The sequence below is a fragment of the Carcharodon carcharias genome, chromosome 1 (assembly GCF_017639515.1).
Source record: "Carcharodon carcharias isolate sCarCar2 chromosome 1, sCarCar2.pri, whole genome shotgun sequence".
NCBI classification, from domain to species: Eukaryota; Metazoa; Chordata; class Chondrichthyes; order Lamniformes; family Lamnidae; genus Carcharodon; species Carcharodon carcharias.
Window position 1 is genome coordinate 43,341,774 of NC_054467.1, and position 18,996 is coordinate 43,360,769.

Here is an 18,996-nt window from a genome sequence, read left to right on the forward strand (position 1 = left end):
ATTATAGAAAAATGCCCACATAAATTAAATGAATAAGAGCAGAAGAATGTAGAAATGAGGAAAAAGTTACTCACCCATTCACCCATATGTTACAGAACTTGTTCTAACAAATGATTCTTTGTTCCTTACAGTTTGTTGCCCACCCAAATTGCCAACAGCAACTACTCACAATATGGTATGAAAACCTCTCAGGATTACGGGAGCAGCCAATACCTATGAAGTGCCTTGTGGTGCTCGTTATTGCGCTTGGGCTCCCATTCCTTGCAATTGGTTATTGGATTGCACCATGCAGCAAGGTATGCAATGTTGTCTTTGAAAAGGAAAGAGATAAGCTCTTGAAATCATACTATGGAATACAGCATGAGCTTTTGTCAATTGTTGAAATGTGATCATATGTAGTTCTCTTTTACTATTTTTGAACATTAACCTTTGCTAGATTTCAGTCTAATATTAAGGTTTATTCTACGTCTGTTAGAATTAGGGAAAAGTATGTTAAGTTTTAGGTTTATTTACAGTTAGAACTCTTGTTCTGGGTTACATCATCAACAATGGAAACAGAAAACAAGGACAGAAAAAGCTTGCGTTGAGGCTAAAAAGCAGATAAGGAAGGCCTGTGTTTGAACACAGAATTTGCTGTGCCTATGATTGGATGGATTTCTCTGCAATTTGGGTTTTTGGGTTATATCGTAGTGAGTTTGGGTCATTCTTAGGGTAGAGGATCCAGGAAGGACACCAAACAGGTGCAGATACTTTTGTGAGTAGAAGGTGTGAGGAATGAGCTGCCCAAAGGATAATAATGAATAATCTTATTCTCTACTACACTTTGTAAACTGTTCCTTGAATATTGTAATGCATTATATCTCCATTATGCTTTCAATAAAAAATCATAACTATTACCAACATGGAGTGAGCTTCAAACTAGTGGACAGTCCAAAGAGACTTCAAATTTATTACATGTATAAACTCTTAACCCAATTTTCTGAAACTCCTCTTTCCAACATTTTACCTAAGGCATCAATCAACTTATTTTAAATAGCAGATAAATCAATTCCAGATAAACACATTGTACTCAACTTAATATGACTAGTGTCTGACTGTGTAATTTTAAGACCTAGTTCTTTAAGAAAATAATGATTTTAATTTATTGCTTGCATCATTTCAAAATAAATAGATTTAAAAGCAAACCTGCTGGCACAGCTTAGGGAAGATCTAAGTTGAAGTTTTTATTTGGTGGTTAACATCTTGATCTACATACTTGCTGAATGGTTGCTTAGATATCATTGGGGAGAATTTTCCCCATGTCGGGTGGGCCGAGCGGGAACGGGCGCAGGTGGGCGTGGGCCTGATTGCCGCCCGCGGTCGGGTCTGCACAGCCATTTTATGCGGACGGGCCAATTAAGGTCTGCCCAGCATATTTCTTGACTCTCGAGGAAACTGGGAGTGGCCGGGTGGTGGCAGGAGCGCACTGACTGCCAGGCCCAATGGTGACCCGGCGGCCTGTTTAAATGAAGCCCTGGAAGCCTTTGCAAGGCTGCTCACAATGGCAGATAGAAGGGCAAGTCCGGAGGGTAGGCCAGCGGAGCAAGCCAGGCTGGAGGGTAGGGAAGTGGGGCAGTGTGCCCCTCTTTTTTCGGATGAGTGCCTAGCTGCCCTCCTGGAGGAGATGGCAGCATGGTGGGAGGTCCTGCTTCCGAGGGACGGGAGGCAGAGGCTCCTCCACCTGGCCAAATGTGCCTGGAAGGTGGCGGCTGAGACAGCGAGTTTCCAGGATGTGGTGCAACGCACGTGGGTCCAGTGCTGCAAGAGATTCAACGACCTCCTGCGCTCGGGGAAGGGTGAGTACCATGTTGGCAGAAGTCACTTAATGCAGCCGTGAGCCTTTCCCCCCAATGCGTCCCCCCCATACCCAACAATTCTGAGTGCAGTTACAGCATTGAATCCTTCACGGCATGTGTCCCTCGCAAGGTGAGCCAGCAGATATTGCCCATGCCTAGTTGACCCTGAGAGGGTTGTGCTGAGATGGGTTCTGCACCCACAGCATGTGTGACACTGACACCCAGAGTATAGATTCAGGGGCAAACTCAAGGATCTGCACCTAGGCAGAGTGCTGGAACTGCGAAGCATGTCAAAGTCAGGGTGTTAATATGCTGGGAGGGGACCTTCCAGGTGGAGGGGCACCAATCCATCTGCTGGCCTTTGCGTTCCATGTGCTTGTGCCATCTTGCTTTGCAAGGTTAGGCTAAGTGCTGCCAAATGTGATGGGGGCAGCATTTTGGCAAGGGGGGGTCAGCCCTGGCTTCTTCGTGTGAGTGTGCGGCAGCTGTGGGATAATGAAGAACTAGAGCCCTAAAATGTCCCAATCTGGTTGGGTTGGCAGGGATATGATGGGAATCCAGGTACACGCTGGACTAATCAATGCTCTTCTCTCCTTTTCAGGAGAAGACTGCACACAATGCTGCCAAGCGAATGTGGACTGGCAGAGGCCAGGCCCAGTTGGCCATCTTGACTCCATTTGAACAGCAGGCCATGGATCTGGAGAGGCGCCATGTGCCCAGTTCCACCGGTGGCGGTGAAGCTGGGGTGCCATGGGGAGGTATGTTTGCCGAGCACTGAGGTCATCATGTGTGTCCCAGCAACCATGGCACTGCTGAATGCTCAGTGATTGAAGTTTGCAACATGGGTCGACCATTGATTATGAAGGATGAGTGCATAATGATCCAGGGGACAGGCATGCACATTGACAGTGTCTCCACTTTAACTAATCAAATGTCCTTGTTCCTCCTTTCAGCATCACTGGAGCAGGGTGGGAGGAGGAGGCAGAGGGGCCACCTCTCACACCTGAGGGCCCTGAACATTTTGACTTACCAGCAAAACACCATCTCTGCCAGGCAGGCACCAGCGCAGATACTGGCAGCTCGGTGGGAATTAGATCTTCGGCTAGTGTCCCAGGGCACAAGGGTGAGGGCACTTCACACTGCTGGGGTCCAGACACATGCTCGGTCGGTGCCTGATGATGTGCTGCTGGAGGCAACAAACGCTGGAAATGCAGCAGGGTATGTGGGAGGATCTGGGGGAGTATGTGAGACTATGCGTGGCATGGTGCCTGTGCTGCAGGAGTCCACGCGGACTATCGCCGATGCAATGAGCCTCACGGCCGAGCGCCATGCCTCCTCCATGGAGAGAGTGGTGACTCTCGTGGAGAGGCTCCTCCAGGAGACCAATCAGGGCCTCCTGGGGTTGCGCACGGACCCGCAAGCCCTCACAGCAGCATTGACTTCAACTGGTCAGTGCCAGTGTGGGAGATGGTTTGGGCACCAAGTATCCCAGCTAGGTGCCGATCCATCTGCGGTGAGCAGGGAGGTCCGAAGCGACCTCACATCGGTGCAGCAGCTGCCTGTCGTCTCTGCAGGCTCCACTCACGGTGCTCTGGATGAGGGCAGCAGCTTCTCCTTCCCTTTGCCAGTGACCGTGGCATCCGATGAGGCCGCTCCCTCACAGGAGGGGCCGTCAAAGGCTCCACAGGCCAGAGGACGGCCGCCAAGGTCATTGAGGCCGACAGGACAGCACAGTGAGTAGGTTGCCTCAGATGCCAGTGCCAGCAAGGGGGAAGCACCTAGACATAGCACCTTTAAATGTAAATTTAAGGCACCTTATGCACACCACAGGCTTCTCACTGGTGCTTTTACGTTGCCCCACTATTAGTTTGTTTAGAATTGGTGTGATGTGCAACACCTTTTTTGTTGGTTTCTGAACTTCATTTTGGTAAATCATTACATTTTGATATGTAAGCATGGCTCAGGGTGACTCCTTTCTTCTGCAGGTGGGCAGTTACCCATGATATTATGAGCGAGTTGTGTGACATTGAGCTTTATTGACAAGGGCCTTAGTTAACGTTCCTCTCCAGGCAGATTTTGCACTCAGGTATTGAATATGGAACCTGCAGCCTTGGCGTGTGTTGGAGGTCCATCTGTGGTGGGCTAGTTGAAGGTTCTTCAGATTAAATCCTCCCAGGTATCCCTGCCTCCCTGGAGTATGCCTGGGTCAGTGTCTACCCCCTCAGTGTTCTCCTGTGCATGCTCATCCTCGGACTCACTGCTGGACTCATCATGTGCAGCTGGTGCAACTGCTTCTATATCTTCTTTGTCTGCAGTGTCACCCCTTTCCAGCGCCAGATTGTGCAGAGCGCAGCATGCAACCACTATCAGTGACACACGATCTGGGGGGTACTGGAGTGCGCCCCCTGAACGGTCCAGGCATCGAAAGCGCATCTTGAGAGGACCGATGGTTCTCTCCACCACAGCCCTTGTGGAGGCGTGGCTCCTATTGTACTGCTGCTGAGCCTTTGTTCTTGGATGGTGGAGAGATGTCAGGAGCCACCTTTTGAGGGGATAGCCCTTGTCACCCAGCAGCCATCCATCCAGCCGGGCTGGAGCGCTGAAGAGCCTTGGCACCTGGGAATGTCTGAGGATGTAGGCATCGTGGGAGCTGCCTTGGCACCTTGCACAGACTTGTAGAATCAGCATCCTGTGATCACACACTATCTGCACGTTCATGGAGTGGAATCCCTTCCTGTTGACCGGGCTCACCCGCTGGCGCCTTGATGGCCACATGAATGTGGTTGATTTCACCCTGGACGTGGGAGAAGCCAGCAATCACTGCAAAGCCTCTGGCTCGCTTTGTCTGGCTGGTCTCGTCAGGCAGTAGTCGATGAAAGTCCATGCATACCTGAACAGAGCATCTGTCACCTGCTTGACATAAGTGTGGACAGCTGACTGGGAGACTCCGCAAAGATCACCCACTGACCCCTTGAAAGAGCCGGAGGCATAGAAGCTGAGGGGAGCCGTGACCTTCAGCGCCCCTGGCATAGCGTGTCCACCTACACAGTTGGCACAGATCTCAGGGCCTATCACCTGACAGATGGAGGTGACTGTCTCCCTTGAGAGACAGAGCCTCCTTCGTCACTGCACCTGACACATATTGAGGTAGCTGCTTCGCTGCCTATATACCGTGGTAGCAGGATAATAGTGTCTTCTGCGGTCCCTTCTGCCTTGGACTTCCTGTTGACCCTGCACCCCTTGTGTCTGCACCTCCCAAAGATGGCTCCCCTGCAGGTTGAATGTGGACTCCTGGCCTCCTCCCCCTTCTGGCCCTCCCTTTCTCCTCAGAGGAGGTGCCTCCAGTGGGTAGCACAACTCCCATTCCCGGTCTGAGGAAAGGCTTCCTGAAACCTGCAGGCCCTAGAAATGATCTTTACTGTAGAGTCCTGACCTGAAGGCTGTTACTCCTGTCCAAGCAGCTGTTATGAGTTTTGGAGTATTTCTGCTCTCACAGGCAAGTAGCAGTAACTTTCACAATTAAATATCTAATAGGTACCACTCACAGCCCCACTCACCCCTCTTATCCCACCCGTGGATGAGGTTTATACAAATGTCGCCTACCTGCTTGCCCGTTGCACCCGTGCAATGCCCTGAAGATCGCAGGGGCCCCAAAAAATTGCAGACAATTGCCTCAAGGGCCTTAACTAGCTGATTAATAAATGGCGGGCGCGCATCAGAGAACATCGCGCGCCCGCCCATCTAAATATCGCGATAGTGTGCGGTGACATTGGGACGCTTATCCGACATCAATGCGCATCATTTTATGCATCAAAGTGTGGGCCCCCTGCCTGCATGCCAACAAAAAAATTCTGGCCATCGTTACTGAAAGCAGAATTAGTGACTTCAAGACCTAATTGGGCAACCTATATTCCTTAAAAATGGCTGCAGAAATATGAAATCAGCTTCTTTAAATTTTAGTCCACTGATGATTCCAAATGAAATTCCTTTTGTCTTTTCTTTTAACAAAGACTATAACCTGCTTGTGTTAATACCACAAATAAAACAATGAAACAATAGTGATTTCATATGAAAGTAATCGTACATTTATATCTGAAAATAATTTCAAGGCATCGGTACCTTTACTATGGCACTGCCCTCTCCAGTGTCCTAATGGGTTGAGTTATTTGCTAGACAATACTATTTTTTAAATTTTATATTGCGACAGGCATTTTTAAGAAAATCATGAGTGTCTCCAAAAGTAATTCAACGTTAAAATCTGAGCAGGATATCTATATGGAAAAATTACACGCAATGTTTACAGTATATAAAAATAACTGTTACATTATGCATCGTCATCCAAAAATAAGATAATGCAATCAAGAACACCCCATGAAGAAGTGTCATGGGCTTACAGGGTCATGAGCTGATGAGTGTTAGATCAAGTAGAAATGTGACAGAAATGAATCTTATTACATCTAATAGTAGCTGAAGATATGGAATTAAATCAGATGGAGACAGACAAACAGTCTTCAGCATTGCTGCATTAGTTACGATACTAAAATAAAACATTGTTTGTTGGTGGATTTGGACAACTCATCAGCCTGTACTTTAAGTCAGTCTCACTGTGAATGGCATTTTAAATTTCTGCAGAAGGAATTATGTCTGAACAGCCTTCTACTATGCTATAACCATTCCATGATTCTATTCTATGAACATACTAAAATTTACATGATTACAGCCCAATAATACTTTCTGTCTTGCCTGTAGTATGATATTCCCATTTTGCAGTGATTAGGCATGCATTGCTTTTCCCGACAAGGAAGTGACTTATGTTGAATTGACTTTTATTTGGATTATGGGGCAGAATTTTGCCCTTGGCATGCGGGCTTGGCGGAGGCAGTTGGGAAGCCAACCACTGCCCGTGATCAGGCCCGGAAGGCAATTTCACACTGGCGGACCAATTAAGGCATGCCCAGCGTGAAACGCAAGCGGCAGCCCTCAGCGCTGCCTGTGTGGCCGGGGAGAGGAGTGTGAGCATGACTTTTGCACATGCACGCGCATGCGCGCTACATAACCTCCCTGAGGCAGAGAGCTGCCTCAGTGAGATGAACTGATTTTGGATAAAAAAAATTAAAGATCTTATAAATGCTATGAAACATGTTCCCTCATATGACTCTGTCACATGGGCCGGGATGTTTTTAATTCAAGTGTAAAATTTTTATGTGATTTTTATTTGCTATAGGAAACCTCATCCTGCCTATGAATGAGATTTCCTAAAAAACGTAAAGGCCTCTTGGCGTTTTTGCCTGCCCGTCAATCGTTAGGTTGGATGGGCAGTGTAAATTTGAATTTAATTAACTTTTTAATGGTCTTAGTAGGCCTTTTAATTGTCGGCAGGCGTGCTGCCAACTACGGTGCGTACCCGCCGAATGAAATATCGCGGAACTGCGCGATGACATTGGGACGCTCACCTGACGTCATCGCGTGTCATTTTACGCTCGGCTGGGTCGTGTGTGTGCACGCCCGCCGAGCATAATTTTCTGCCCATTGTAATGTAATGAATCAGTATTCCCCAATATGTTAAAATACATGTGGTTCACACCATGAAATTTTGTAAAATTCAATAGAATTACATATCACTGAACTTTCATAGTGAGTACTTTACTTAGAGGTAAATCTCAAATTAATGGAGTAAATGTTTTTGTTCAATTTATTTAAACCTTTTAATTTAAGGAATGACCATGCCAGATCTCTATTTAGAAAGAATCACCTATTCCTAATTTAGACTTCCTAATGCTGTCAGTTAATTATTGACACAAATATTATCTTGCTCTGTTGATCTTTTTGTCCAGATCTGTAGCCCTAAAATAGAATTTTTATTCCATACAACAAAATATATGTCTGATTTTCCTGACAATATCATAATGCTCAATTTATATCTGTAATTATATGCACACGCATTTATCTATTGTTTCATACTGAAAAAAATAAAACCATACTTAGAAATTCTGTCTCCCCCACCTCGCACATTTATTTATTTTTGCAGAACAAATCTATGAGAAAGAATTGTTAAACTAGAAGGTTTGTAAAATACATGTATATGCATGATGCCACACATAATCATATTGCTCCTTTAAAAATGATCGCAGACTGTTGAAATTCAGACAACATCTCAGTTCCCCCTTATAAATCATACAGATGAGTCAGAGTGTGAATTTTCTTGGAGGTGAAAAAGCTTGCAGTCTGTACTATTCAAAGAGCTGTGAAAAGCCAGACTGGAAAAACAGATGTTGATGTTAGATGAATGTTCTTCAGACTTCTACCAACATGAAATATTGAGCCCTTCCAGGATACAGTAAAATTCCTGAATTTCTCCTAAGCTGTGGGAAGGTTTTTCCTGGAAAAAAGGACATGTAGAAGACAAAAAAGAAAATTTTCTAGTCAGTGGAGCAAGCTACTGGGGCCACTGAAAAATTGCATGGAAATTGATTTTGACGGATCCTGTATCATACTGCTTTCTGGTAGCCTGTTAAGCCAGTGCAAGGGCTTCATTAAAATAATCAATTCTATTTTAAATTACATTTAAGTATTCTTCATTCAATTTCCTGTCCTTTAAGTTCATTTGTTTCTTAAGAAGATTGGCTTTTAATGAGACAGTTGTTTTTTTCTCAGCTTCTCGTCTGGTTTTAGGTCTGGTTTATTTTCAGTTTTTGTTTCATCAGAACATGCCGGAAATATTAATGTTAGCACTAAAGCAGTTTAATATTGTCTGCAAAGCTACTGGAAAGTTGTCTGTAAAAGAAGTGCTTGCTGGAATTCAAAGAAGAGGGAAGTTGAATAAGGGGACCTCTTGGAATATTAATTTTCTCACAAGCTCCATCAGCAAGAGGGCATCTAACTTCAAGCTACAGCATCCCACATAATTGTAAATCAATTTAAAATTAATGGTGGTAATAGTGAAATAGTGTTTAACAGGTGAAGCGATACAAGGTGAAAGAAAGCATGCCAAGAACATCAGTTGACACCAGTCTCAGGTACCTACACCAATCATTATGTCATTAACTGTATTTACAGACCTAGCACACTTTAGCAACAGACAATTGCAGATCCAGGCCGTTTGCTGCAAGCATAGGACAATACTGCCAATTTTGTCAAAGCCATCATCAACCTTAACTTTTCTCCCTCTGATTTCTTTCAGGCCAGCATAAGAATCAGCTTCACTCTCAGCCAATTTGCTGTCCATAGATATATCTGACAGGTGATCAATGCATTCGTCAGTGCAGGCAAACATTCCCTACTGAATAGCTGTTAATTTCACCACATGGTGAAACTTCTCAAAGTATACACGTCACTGATGACATTTACGTAGCCAGTAAGGCAATAAGTCCTCCTGCTGCTCTGGCACCACCGCTTGTTCCTCCTCAATGCAGTACCTCACTCTGGATTGCTTCCTGAGTTTCATTCCCTGAAATGTGTAATTGTTCTGGTGCTTGCTAATGTTGTCCTCAGCTTGTGCAGAATCAGTGACCTGAACTTAAAGAACTAATGGGCTTATTTTTCATCTGAGAAACAAATTAAAGCAGAGATTCTAGAATCAATTTGAATTTTTTGAAGTATCTCTTGTGAGTTATAACCATAATATTTCAAAGTATAATTATATTTAGTACATATCCAAAATAAAACTTAAATTTACAGATTGTGCAGTTTAATTTTCAAAACGTCATTCATCACAGTAATGTGTTTTTCATGCTTTACTTTTGAAAATTGACTATGAGAAAGCGCATGACACAGAGTCACAGCAAAATCTTTTAAAGGTCTTTTTTGAAAGAAGACAAAAGATAGCCCTTCTTAACAGGAACAAGCATAAGCACAATCTGTGGGTCAAACAGACAAAGGAATCAAAAACTGCATTACTCCTTACTGTTAGCTGCTGTGTTTAATTATATTCAAATCAGAGGCAGAACTTATGCTCTGTTTCAGCTTCTATCCTGTTTCAGCAAACAGACTTGCAGAAAACAAATGGAGTAGCAAGTTAAGCTCACCTTTCTCCAAGTTATTCTCTTAGAATTTGTTCCTTTCCAAATTTCTTCTAAACATTGGGACATGATTATTATTTCCTGGTCTGTCCAAACCCACTCCCCCCATCCCATTTCCTATTCCATTTTTGACGATGCCAATTTCTGTTGGGATACAGTTTCAGATGATGGAAGCCTTTTGGTACATCATCCTAACAATTGTTGTTCATGTGTGAAGCTGAGTAATAGGTATCAGAAGGCTATTTCACATGGAGGACATTACAGCCAAATCCAATCCAGTCTACATAGGAACATAAGAGAAGGAGCAGGACAGTCGGTCCATCGAACCTTCTCTGCCATTCAGTTAGATTATGGCTTATCATCTACATCAATGCCACTTTCCCGCACTAGCCCCATATCCTTGATGTCATTAGTATCTGTTAATCTATCAATTTATTTTTTGAACATGCTCAATGATTGAGCTTCCACAGCCCTCTGGGGTAGGGAACTACAAAGATTCACCACCCTCTGAGTGAAGAAATTCCTCCTCATCTCAGCCTTAAATGGCCTGCTCCTTATCCTGAGGTTATAGCCCCTAGTTCTAGACTCACCAGCCAGGTGGAACATCCTGCCTACATCTACCCTATTATGTCCTGCAAGAATTTTGTAAGTTTCAATGAAATTGCCTCTTATTGTTTGAAACTTTAGAGAATAGAGGCCCAGTCTCCTCATAAGACGATCCCACCATCCCAGGGATTAGTCTGGTGAACCTCCATTGCATTCCCTCTATGGCAAGTATATCCTTCTTTAGCCATGGAGACCAAAACTGTACACAATACTCCAGGTGTGGTCTCACCAAGGCTCCATGCATTGCAGCAAGACATCTTTAATCCTGTACTCAAACCCCCTTGCGATGAAGACCAACATACCATTTGAGTTCCTAATTGCTTGCTGCACCTGCAAGTGACTCATGAACAAAGATACTCAGGTCCCTTTGGGCAACAACACTTCCCAACCTCTCACCATTTAAGAAATACTCTGCCTTTCTGTTTTTCTACCAAAGTAGATGACCTCACACTTATACATATTATATTCCATCTGTCATATTCATGGCCATTCACTTAGCCTATCCAAATCCCATTGAAGTCTTCTTACATCCTTCTCACAACTTGCATTCTCACCTGGTTTAGTGTCATCAGTAAATTTGAAAATATTACATTTGGTCCCTACATCCAAATCATTTATATAGATTGTGAACAGCTGAGCCCCAGCACTGATCCATGCGATACTCCACTAGTAATAGTCTACCATCCTGAGATTGATCCGTTTATTCCCTGCCTGTTAACCAATTCTCAATCCAAACAAGTATATTATTCCCAATCCCATATGATCTAATTTTGTTGACTAAGCTCTTGTGTGGGACCTTATCGAAAGCCTTCTGAAAATCCAAATATACCACGCCCACTGGCTACAAGTAACATCATCAAAAAACTCCAGAGAGTTTGTCGAATATGATTTACCTTCATAACTCCATATTGACTCTGCCAAATCTTATCATTATTTTCTAAGTGTCCAGTGTTCACATTCTTTATAACAGATTCTAACATTTTTCTTCTTAATGACATCAAACTAACAGGTCTGTAGCTTTGTTTTCTCCCTCCCTCCCTTCTTAAATAGTGAGGTTACATTTGCTACTTCCCAGTCTGCAGGAACCTTTCCAGAATCTATAGAATTTTGAAAGATAACCATAATTGCGTTCACTATCGCTAGAGCCATCTCCTTCAATACGCTGGGATGTAGCTCATCAGATTCAGGAGACTTATCAACCTTCAATCGAATTAATTTTTTGAGTACTACATCTTTATTAAAACTAAGTTCTTTCAGTTCCTCATTTTCACAAGCATCTTGGTTCCCTAGTGTTTCTGGGAGATTTTCTGTATCTTCCTCTGTGAAGTAATTGTTTAGTTTCTCCACCATTTCCCTATTCTCCGTTATAAATTCTGCTATCTCCACTGTAATGGACCCACATTTGTCCTTGCTAATCTTTTCCTGTTCACATACCTAAAGGAGCTTTTACAGCTCACCTTTATGTTTCTCACTAGCTTGCATTCAAATTCTCTTTGCCCTTTCTTTATCAGTTTCTTGATCATCTTTTGCTGGATTCTAAATTGCTCCCAGTCCTCAAGCTTACCACTTTTTCTGGTAACCATTTAAGCCACTTCCTTTGATCCAATGCAGCCTTTAACTTCCATTGCCTGTTTACCATCACAATTTTTTTGTGTAATTTCCCAATTCACCACAGTCAACTTGCCCCTCATACCTTCATAGTTTTATTTGTTCAGGTTTAAGACCTTAGTTTTAGAATGAACTATATCACTTTCAAACTTAATGTAAGATTCTAACATATTATGATCACTATTTCTTAAAGGCTCTTTTACAGCAAAGTCATTAATTAGCTGTTTCTCATTAGATAATACTAAATCTAAAATAGCCCAATCCCTAGCTGATTCTTCAACATTCTGCTCCAGAAATCCATCTCTCACACACTCCAGGAATTCATCCTCCACAGCATTAGTACTAATTAGGTTTACCCAATCTATATGATAACTGAGGTTGCCCATTATTACCGTATTACCCATGTTACTTGAGCTCTAATTTTCTGATTTATACTGTGCCCAACCTTACCACTACAGTTTGGTGACCTATAAACAACTTCCACCAATGTTTGCTGCCCCTTGCTGTTTCTTAGTTCCACCCATACTGATTCTACATCTTGACCCTTCGATCTCTCACTAATGTACTGATCTCATTATTAACAGCAATACCCTCCCTCCTTTTACTTTTTGCCTAGCCTTTCTAAATTATGAATGCCCTTGAATATTCTGGCCGGGATTTTCCGTGCCCGTCAGCATCAGGTGTGTTCGGTAGCGTGAGCGGACAATATGGCACAATCGGTTTCAAGATGGCGTGAAACCAGTTTGCGATTGTCCACTCAGCCCGCCATTGAACATCGGGAACCTCAATATAATACATATAATATAATGCATATCATTAGGCCTGCTCACCAGAATGGCTCCCCCCGCCACCCCCCACCCCAGCTGGATTGTCCATCCACGTAGGTGGGAAAGCACACTGACATGTTTCACGACAGCATTTAAACTGCGTGCAGTTGGTGGGCTGTACTTTGAAGGAAATTCGGAGGTGAGTACACAATAACATTGCGCAGCGCTCGCCAGTATCGCCTGTTGGACTTCAAGCTTGAGGCGCATTGGGGTGAGAGGGCAAGGGCAGCCCTGCGGTTGAGGTGACTTGTGGGGGGTGGGGGGGGTGGTGGTGACAAGAGCAGCCCTGCTGTTCAATATAGCGCACAAGCATTCAGCGTGGGGGGCTAGTGTGGGCAAGGGAAGCGGTCATGCATTATGGACACCTGATATAAAGTGACCATTCCTCTGCAACTGAGATAGTTCAGGTGCAGCCATTGATATGATTGAAGTCGGGCTTCTAGTTTACCCTGCAATGCAGAGGCATCAAAGTGCCACCAAGTGCTCCAGAGCATTTCACCCCTCAAGTACAGACTGTAGAGTAATGAGCATTTTAGTGGACTGCAGAACAGTTGGACGACTGCAAACGTTGTACAATCTCCTTGCAAAAGCTAGCCATGGAGCAATCACTGGTGGAGGCACTCACTGCCCCTTGCAATGTCAGCATCCTGGTTTGGACCAGTCTCCCTGATGGTTTAAACTAACAGTGCTGCCTTGCAGTGTAGGTTAGGAGAATGCCTGCACCTGAGCTGAGAACACAGCATGCAGTCCAATGCACAAATCTGCTGCCAATCGATTGGATGGTGTGGGGCAGATGTGGGTGGGGTTTTGGGCAGCCAGAATCTCTGGCCATCCAAGTGGTGGCCAGCACTCTCCGCGATGCATTGAGAGGCCTTCACACTTAACCAGGACAGGTTCTTAGTATATCCATGCTAACCCACGTGTCAATATTAATCATGACCCTATATATCTATTTAGCAATTAAAATGGATCCTGAAGGTTAGTCTGTACTTCAAATAAAACAGAATCGTGAACCAACATTCTATTGGACTAACTATTTATCTAATGAATAGATTTTACATTGTAAAACTTTTGTGAGGTGATTACTGGTGCATTATAGTTAGTACGGTGAACAGGTTTGATAAGTATCAAGGGGAATTTTCAACCTCAGAGCACATCACAGGCAGTATCAGATTGCCACTCATTTTTCACTCTATCCAGTTTCCCTTTTTATTGAAGACAATGGAAATTAAGCAGTGTTTATAACAGACATCCCTTCCACCAGCACCTACGTTACTGAAGTGACATTTTATCTCTATCATTGTCTGTGACTCATTGGCAGAGATTATAACTTTTAGATGGCCAACAATCAGAACATGGTGGTCGCTTGCCAGTAATGGAAGTGAAGGGATCACAGCTTCTGCTTCCTGGCCCCACAAAAATAATTTAAAACTTACGTTTTTGGGGCCCCTTCTGCTATTTTGCTAATAAAACTGATTGAAGCGTTCATGATACTCTGCTCAATTTAAGATTGTAGCAAGCAACACATCACAGAGAATTCCCTCAGGCCTCATAGCTTGAGCATCCATCTAAAAATATTTGAGAAGTGAGCACGGTGAGAAGCAGAAATATTGGAAAGTTGCAATTGTAACTCGGGGCTGAATTTTTGCTCCCAAGTTGGGTACTGCAAACCTGACTCAGAAGAAACTGCCCAGAAGCACCAGATTTTCATTCCAGGGGGCCGGATACTAAATGCAGTCAGGCCTGCTGATCCCGGAAGCAGTGCAGAAGCAGCTACAGGGCTGCCGAATGCTGAGGTGGGCTGGTTAAAAGGCTCACCTAGGTTCTCTCGGACTTTGTCCCAGTTGTAATGGAAAGAGCAAAACAAAAGACAGCCCTCCAACTCTCATCTCCACCCCCCACACATTCCCCATGCCCAGCCATGCTAACTCTTGGCACTGCATGCCTCCCACCCACCCCCATGGCTCCTTATACCCTCCATGTCAACCTATACTCCTCTACCCATTCCCATTGCCCCTCACACTCTCCATGCCAACCTATGCCCCTCTACACACTCCCATGGTCCGTCAACCTCTTTATAGTCCCTATGCCAGCTTAGTGTCAACTCATGTCAACCCATGACACCCCATCAGCCGCCCTTTGCCCTTTCACTTTCCATGTCAACTCAACCAGATCCACTGCGGGCAGACCTCAGGTGCTGACATGAAATAAAATAAAGTTCCAAGTAATTATTATACATACTTTATTACATTTTTAAAAAAATGCTCTCATTGATAAAAGCCTTTTCAATACATTTAAATCCCTTCAAATACTTAATCACTTATAAAAACAAACATTTGTATTCATAGCTACACATCAAAGACAACTGATCTCATTATAATCACTTGGAACTGTCAATCAAACTATGATAGTGGTATGTTGTAGAAGCAATCAAGCAGCACTAATCATATAATGAGAGCCCTTAGGCTTATGTCAACAAATAGCTAGAGAAATTGGAAGCACCTTTTTTTCAACTGCAGGGTTTTTCAAAAATTTAAAGAGCAGGGGATTTAAATGACTTGACGGCTTGACAGTTCCACAGACCTTATCCACATTTTGTGCATATTTTTATCTACTCTTAACATTCCCATGGGTATCTGACTTCTTCCCAAGGGGTACCTAACCTCTCCAAAAAGGAACCTTACCTCTCCAAAGAATTCTGGCAGGTTTAGACCTTTTCCTCAAATGTCTAAAGTCCATGATTCGTGTTTCAGAAACCAGAATGACCAAAATTGCTTCTGAGTGAAGGTAGCTACACTTTAAAACATGCAACTGCCTCTGTGAACTGTGGATGGGCAAAATACATCCCCCCCGGCCCGTTCTCCCCACGCGCCCCCCCACCAATGCCCCACCCTGGCAAGTTTGGGTGTGCAACTTCCAGATTTGGGGCTTGCATTTTGGCTAAGGTGCAGAACCCTTCTGACTTGGTGAAAATTCAGGTCTCGGTCATTCCACTGACAGAGCAAAGCCAGAGAAAATTCAGGACCTTTAAAATTAACAAGTTAGTAATAGGGTAGCCAGAATTTACTCCCCCTGCTGACATTGAATTGCTATTAGCATGGCAAAGTGAATTTTACTTTTCCATACAATTGAAAATGCAGATGCCAAAAAAAAATAAGGATCAGATCCATTTACAGGCTATGATATGTTAAAATGACTTTGAACTGAGCACAGGAGTTGTCCACTGGTAATATTAGTACAGGAATGCTTTATATGCTTTGCTACTCACAGTGCAACATAATAATAAATCAAAAATAACTTAATAATGTAACTGAGTTTAAAAATCCCAATATAACAAATACACATTACTGGAATTGTAGCTCGTGAGCATAATGATGAAAAATTTACATTATTAATCCAAACCTCTCATTGCGGAATCCTGCTGTATATGATATAATTGTCATAGTTTTGAAAAATTACTGAAATGTTCCAGGAATTGTTGCATCGTGGCTGAGATGCTGTTTGAAAAGGACAACTAGGAGTGCTCCAGAAGATGATTAATTTACCACAGGTGGCTATTTTACACTGTAGAAAAATATTTATGGCGGTAAAATTAGATGTTCTCTTTAATCCTTCACTCCCAGAAATTGAAACCGAGGGCAGTTCAATACTCTTCTAAGTGTCCCCCTCCTCATTAACCACAGCCTCAGCCTTGGCCTCCTTTACCATCTGATCTTAACTTGAGCAGTTGAAACTGAAGTAGATGTTTGATCAATAAAGCACCATGTATTGGAAACTGAGATGTATGTTGAAGTTGATTTAAAGTGTCCTGAACAGGAGATGGATGATTCACTAATATATCAGTTTGGCCTGCCACTTCCATATTATGTAGTTTAAGAGAAGTGAATCAGCAGTAGGGTTTATATTCTGACTTCAAGCTCATTTGTAGCTTAGTCAACTTGTGCACAATTCACAGGGGCATTATCCATTGGTACTGTTTTCCTCCAAAAGATTATTCACCCCACACTACCAACCTGTTACAATTATGGCCATGTCATTTTTTACAAGAACAAAAATTTTAGGTCCTTAATATAACTTTGGTCTAACCATAAAAATATTTTTTCTGTTAAGAAGGCACGTGTTCTGCAAACTATGCTGAATACATTCAGAACAATTAATAAACTATAATAATTATATTCTAGATGTCATTTTTCAGATTCAACCTTTTAATTAAATAGATTTTTATAGCAAGAGTACAAAGATACGGACTATAAAAATACTGAATTCTAAATCATTATCTTTTTGTCATATTGCTATTAGCTGTTGCAGGAGTTGAAAAGGTCATAGCATCAATTGGACTCTTTGTATAGCAAGGGCAATAGGTTCCTCATAAGACAGGTTTAATAGTTTGTAGAAAGACAGATAAACACTGAAATGTGCAGTGCTGTAAACACTTTTAACAAGTCTCCTGACTTTTTAAATGGTTTTAAATTCTAAGATAATACATTGATGCATCCTCAATAATACAATTGGTAAATCTGCTATCTAGTGTAGAACTATGTTACACAGATCAGGAAAATCCCAGCTTCAATTTCTAGTCTGTGCTGAGTTAGTCAATCTCAGGACAATGTTAAGGATGTTAGCACTGGCCACAATGCCATTTGAGCTCAGGATGGGAAAAAAATTAGCTTGGGCTCCTGGTCCTGATCACTAACTATGTGACTCATGCTTGAAAAAGATGTGTGTGGATATCAAATAAGAACAGGATTCAGATTGACTGTAATTGTCAAAGGGCTACCAGGCTTCTAGTATTCAGTCTCTCAGTTCATGCTTGGTATAGGCTGAACTAAACCCCAGATGGGTCAATACCATCAGGAGAGCAAAAGGAGAAATTGGTTTTGAAAAATTATTCAACTTCCCTTGATTGCATGTGCATAGCTTCACTTGTGTGAAATTCAACAGCAAAAAAAATAGGTTACACCAGGTGGTTAAAGAGAAAAACAAGTATCCATGAGGTGAAATGACTGATGCTCAGTTTACTTCTACAGGATAGATACATATTTTAATTTTTCCTTCTAGCTGGGGAAGATGCTAAGAAGTCCCTTCATGAAGTTTGTGATGCATGCAGCGTCCTTCATCATCTTTCTGTGTTTACTAGTATTTAATGCCTCTGACAGATTTGAAGGCATCAAAACCTTACCCAATGTCACTGTCACGGATTACCCTAAACAAGTCTTTAGAATGAAAACCACTATGTTTACTTGGACGGAAATGCTAATCATGGTATGGATACTAGGTAAGTCACTTTCTTTCTGGGCTATGTATACAGTAATATTTTTCAATTTTTAAAAAAAAACTATGTACAAATTAAATGTTTAAAAAAAAATGTCTTCACAGGTATGATGTGGACTGAGTGTAAGGAAATCTGGACAGAAGGGCCACGGGAATACATTTTCCAAATGTGGAATCTTTTAGATTTTGGAATGTTATCAATTTTTATAGCTGCATTTACAGCAAGATTTCTGGCATTTCTGGAAGCTTCTAAAGCACAGCAATATGTAGACAAACATGTTAAGGAGAGTGATCTTTCACTTGTAACACTTCCACCAGAAGTTGAATACTACACGTATGGTAAGGTAACATTGTACAAGTGAGTTTCATAAAATCGTAACCTTTTGTTTGACTTGTGTAGTTATATTAAGGTAAGCTAGTGATGTGAAATCTCTGGATTAACAATGTCAGTTTTATGAAGTTGATATTTGGGTGTTAATTGGATATCCCGCGAACTTGATGTTGTTATTGAAACTAGAAATTTCCTTGGGATCTTTCCTGCTCAACAGTTGCAACTTTGGCAGTCGTTTGAAGGAAACCCCGATTGCATTTGGTCAAATTTTACTGCAGAAGTGAATGTAAGGGCACCTGCTATTAGTTCAAAATGCTGAAAGTGTGGGCTGAAAACAGTGCATAAGGGTAGCCAAGCACCCAAGACCTGAGTGGACAGCACAAGCAACTCTGTGGCCGGAATTTTCCAGCCCCCATGCAGTGGATTCCCCTGTGGCGGGACTGGCGAATCATTGAAATCTCTTTTCACATCGGTGGACTGCAAGATCCCACCAGTAAGAG

The 18,996-nt window shown here is 42.8% G+C and overlaps 1 protein-coding gene across 1 annotated transcript in view; it reads left to right on the plus strand.

The window, feature by feature from the left end:
• Positions 1-18,996, plus strand: part of LOC121270583 (short transient receptor potential channel 3) — a 136,856-nt gene that overhangs the window by 37,829 nt on the left and 80,031 nt on the right. Inside the window, exons 3-5 of the mRNA XM_041175992.1 lie at positions 132-296; positions 17,953-18,169; positions 18,271-18,504. Of these exons, the coding sequence (XP_041031926.1) occupies positions 132-296; positions 17,953-18,169; positions 18,271-18,504 (616 nt within the window). The remainder of the gene's footprint in view (positions 1-131; positions 297-17,952; positions 18,170-18,270; positions 18,505-18,996) is intronic.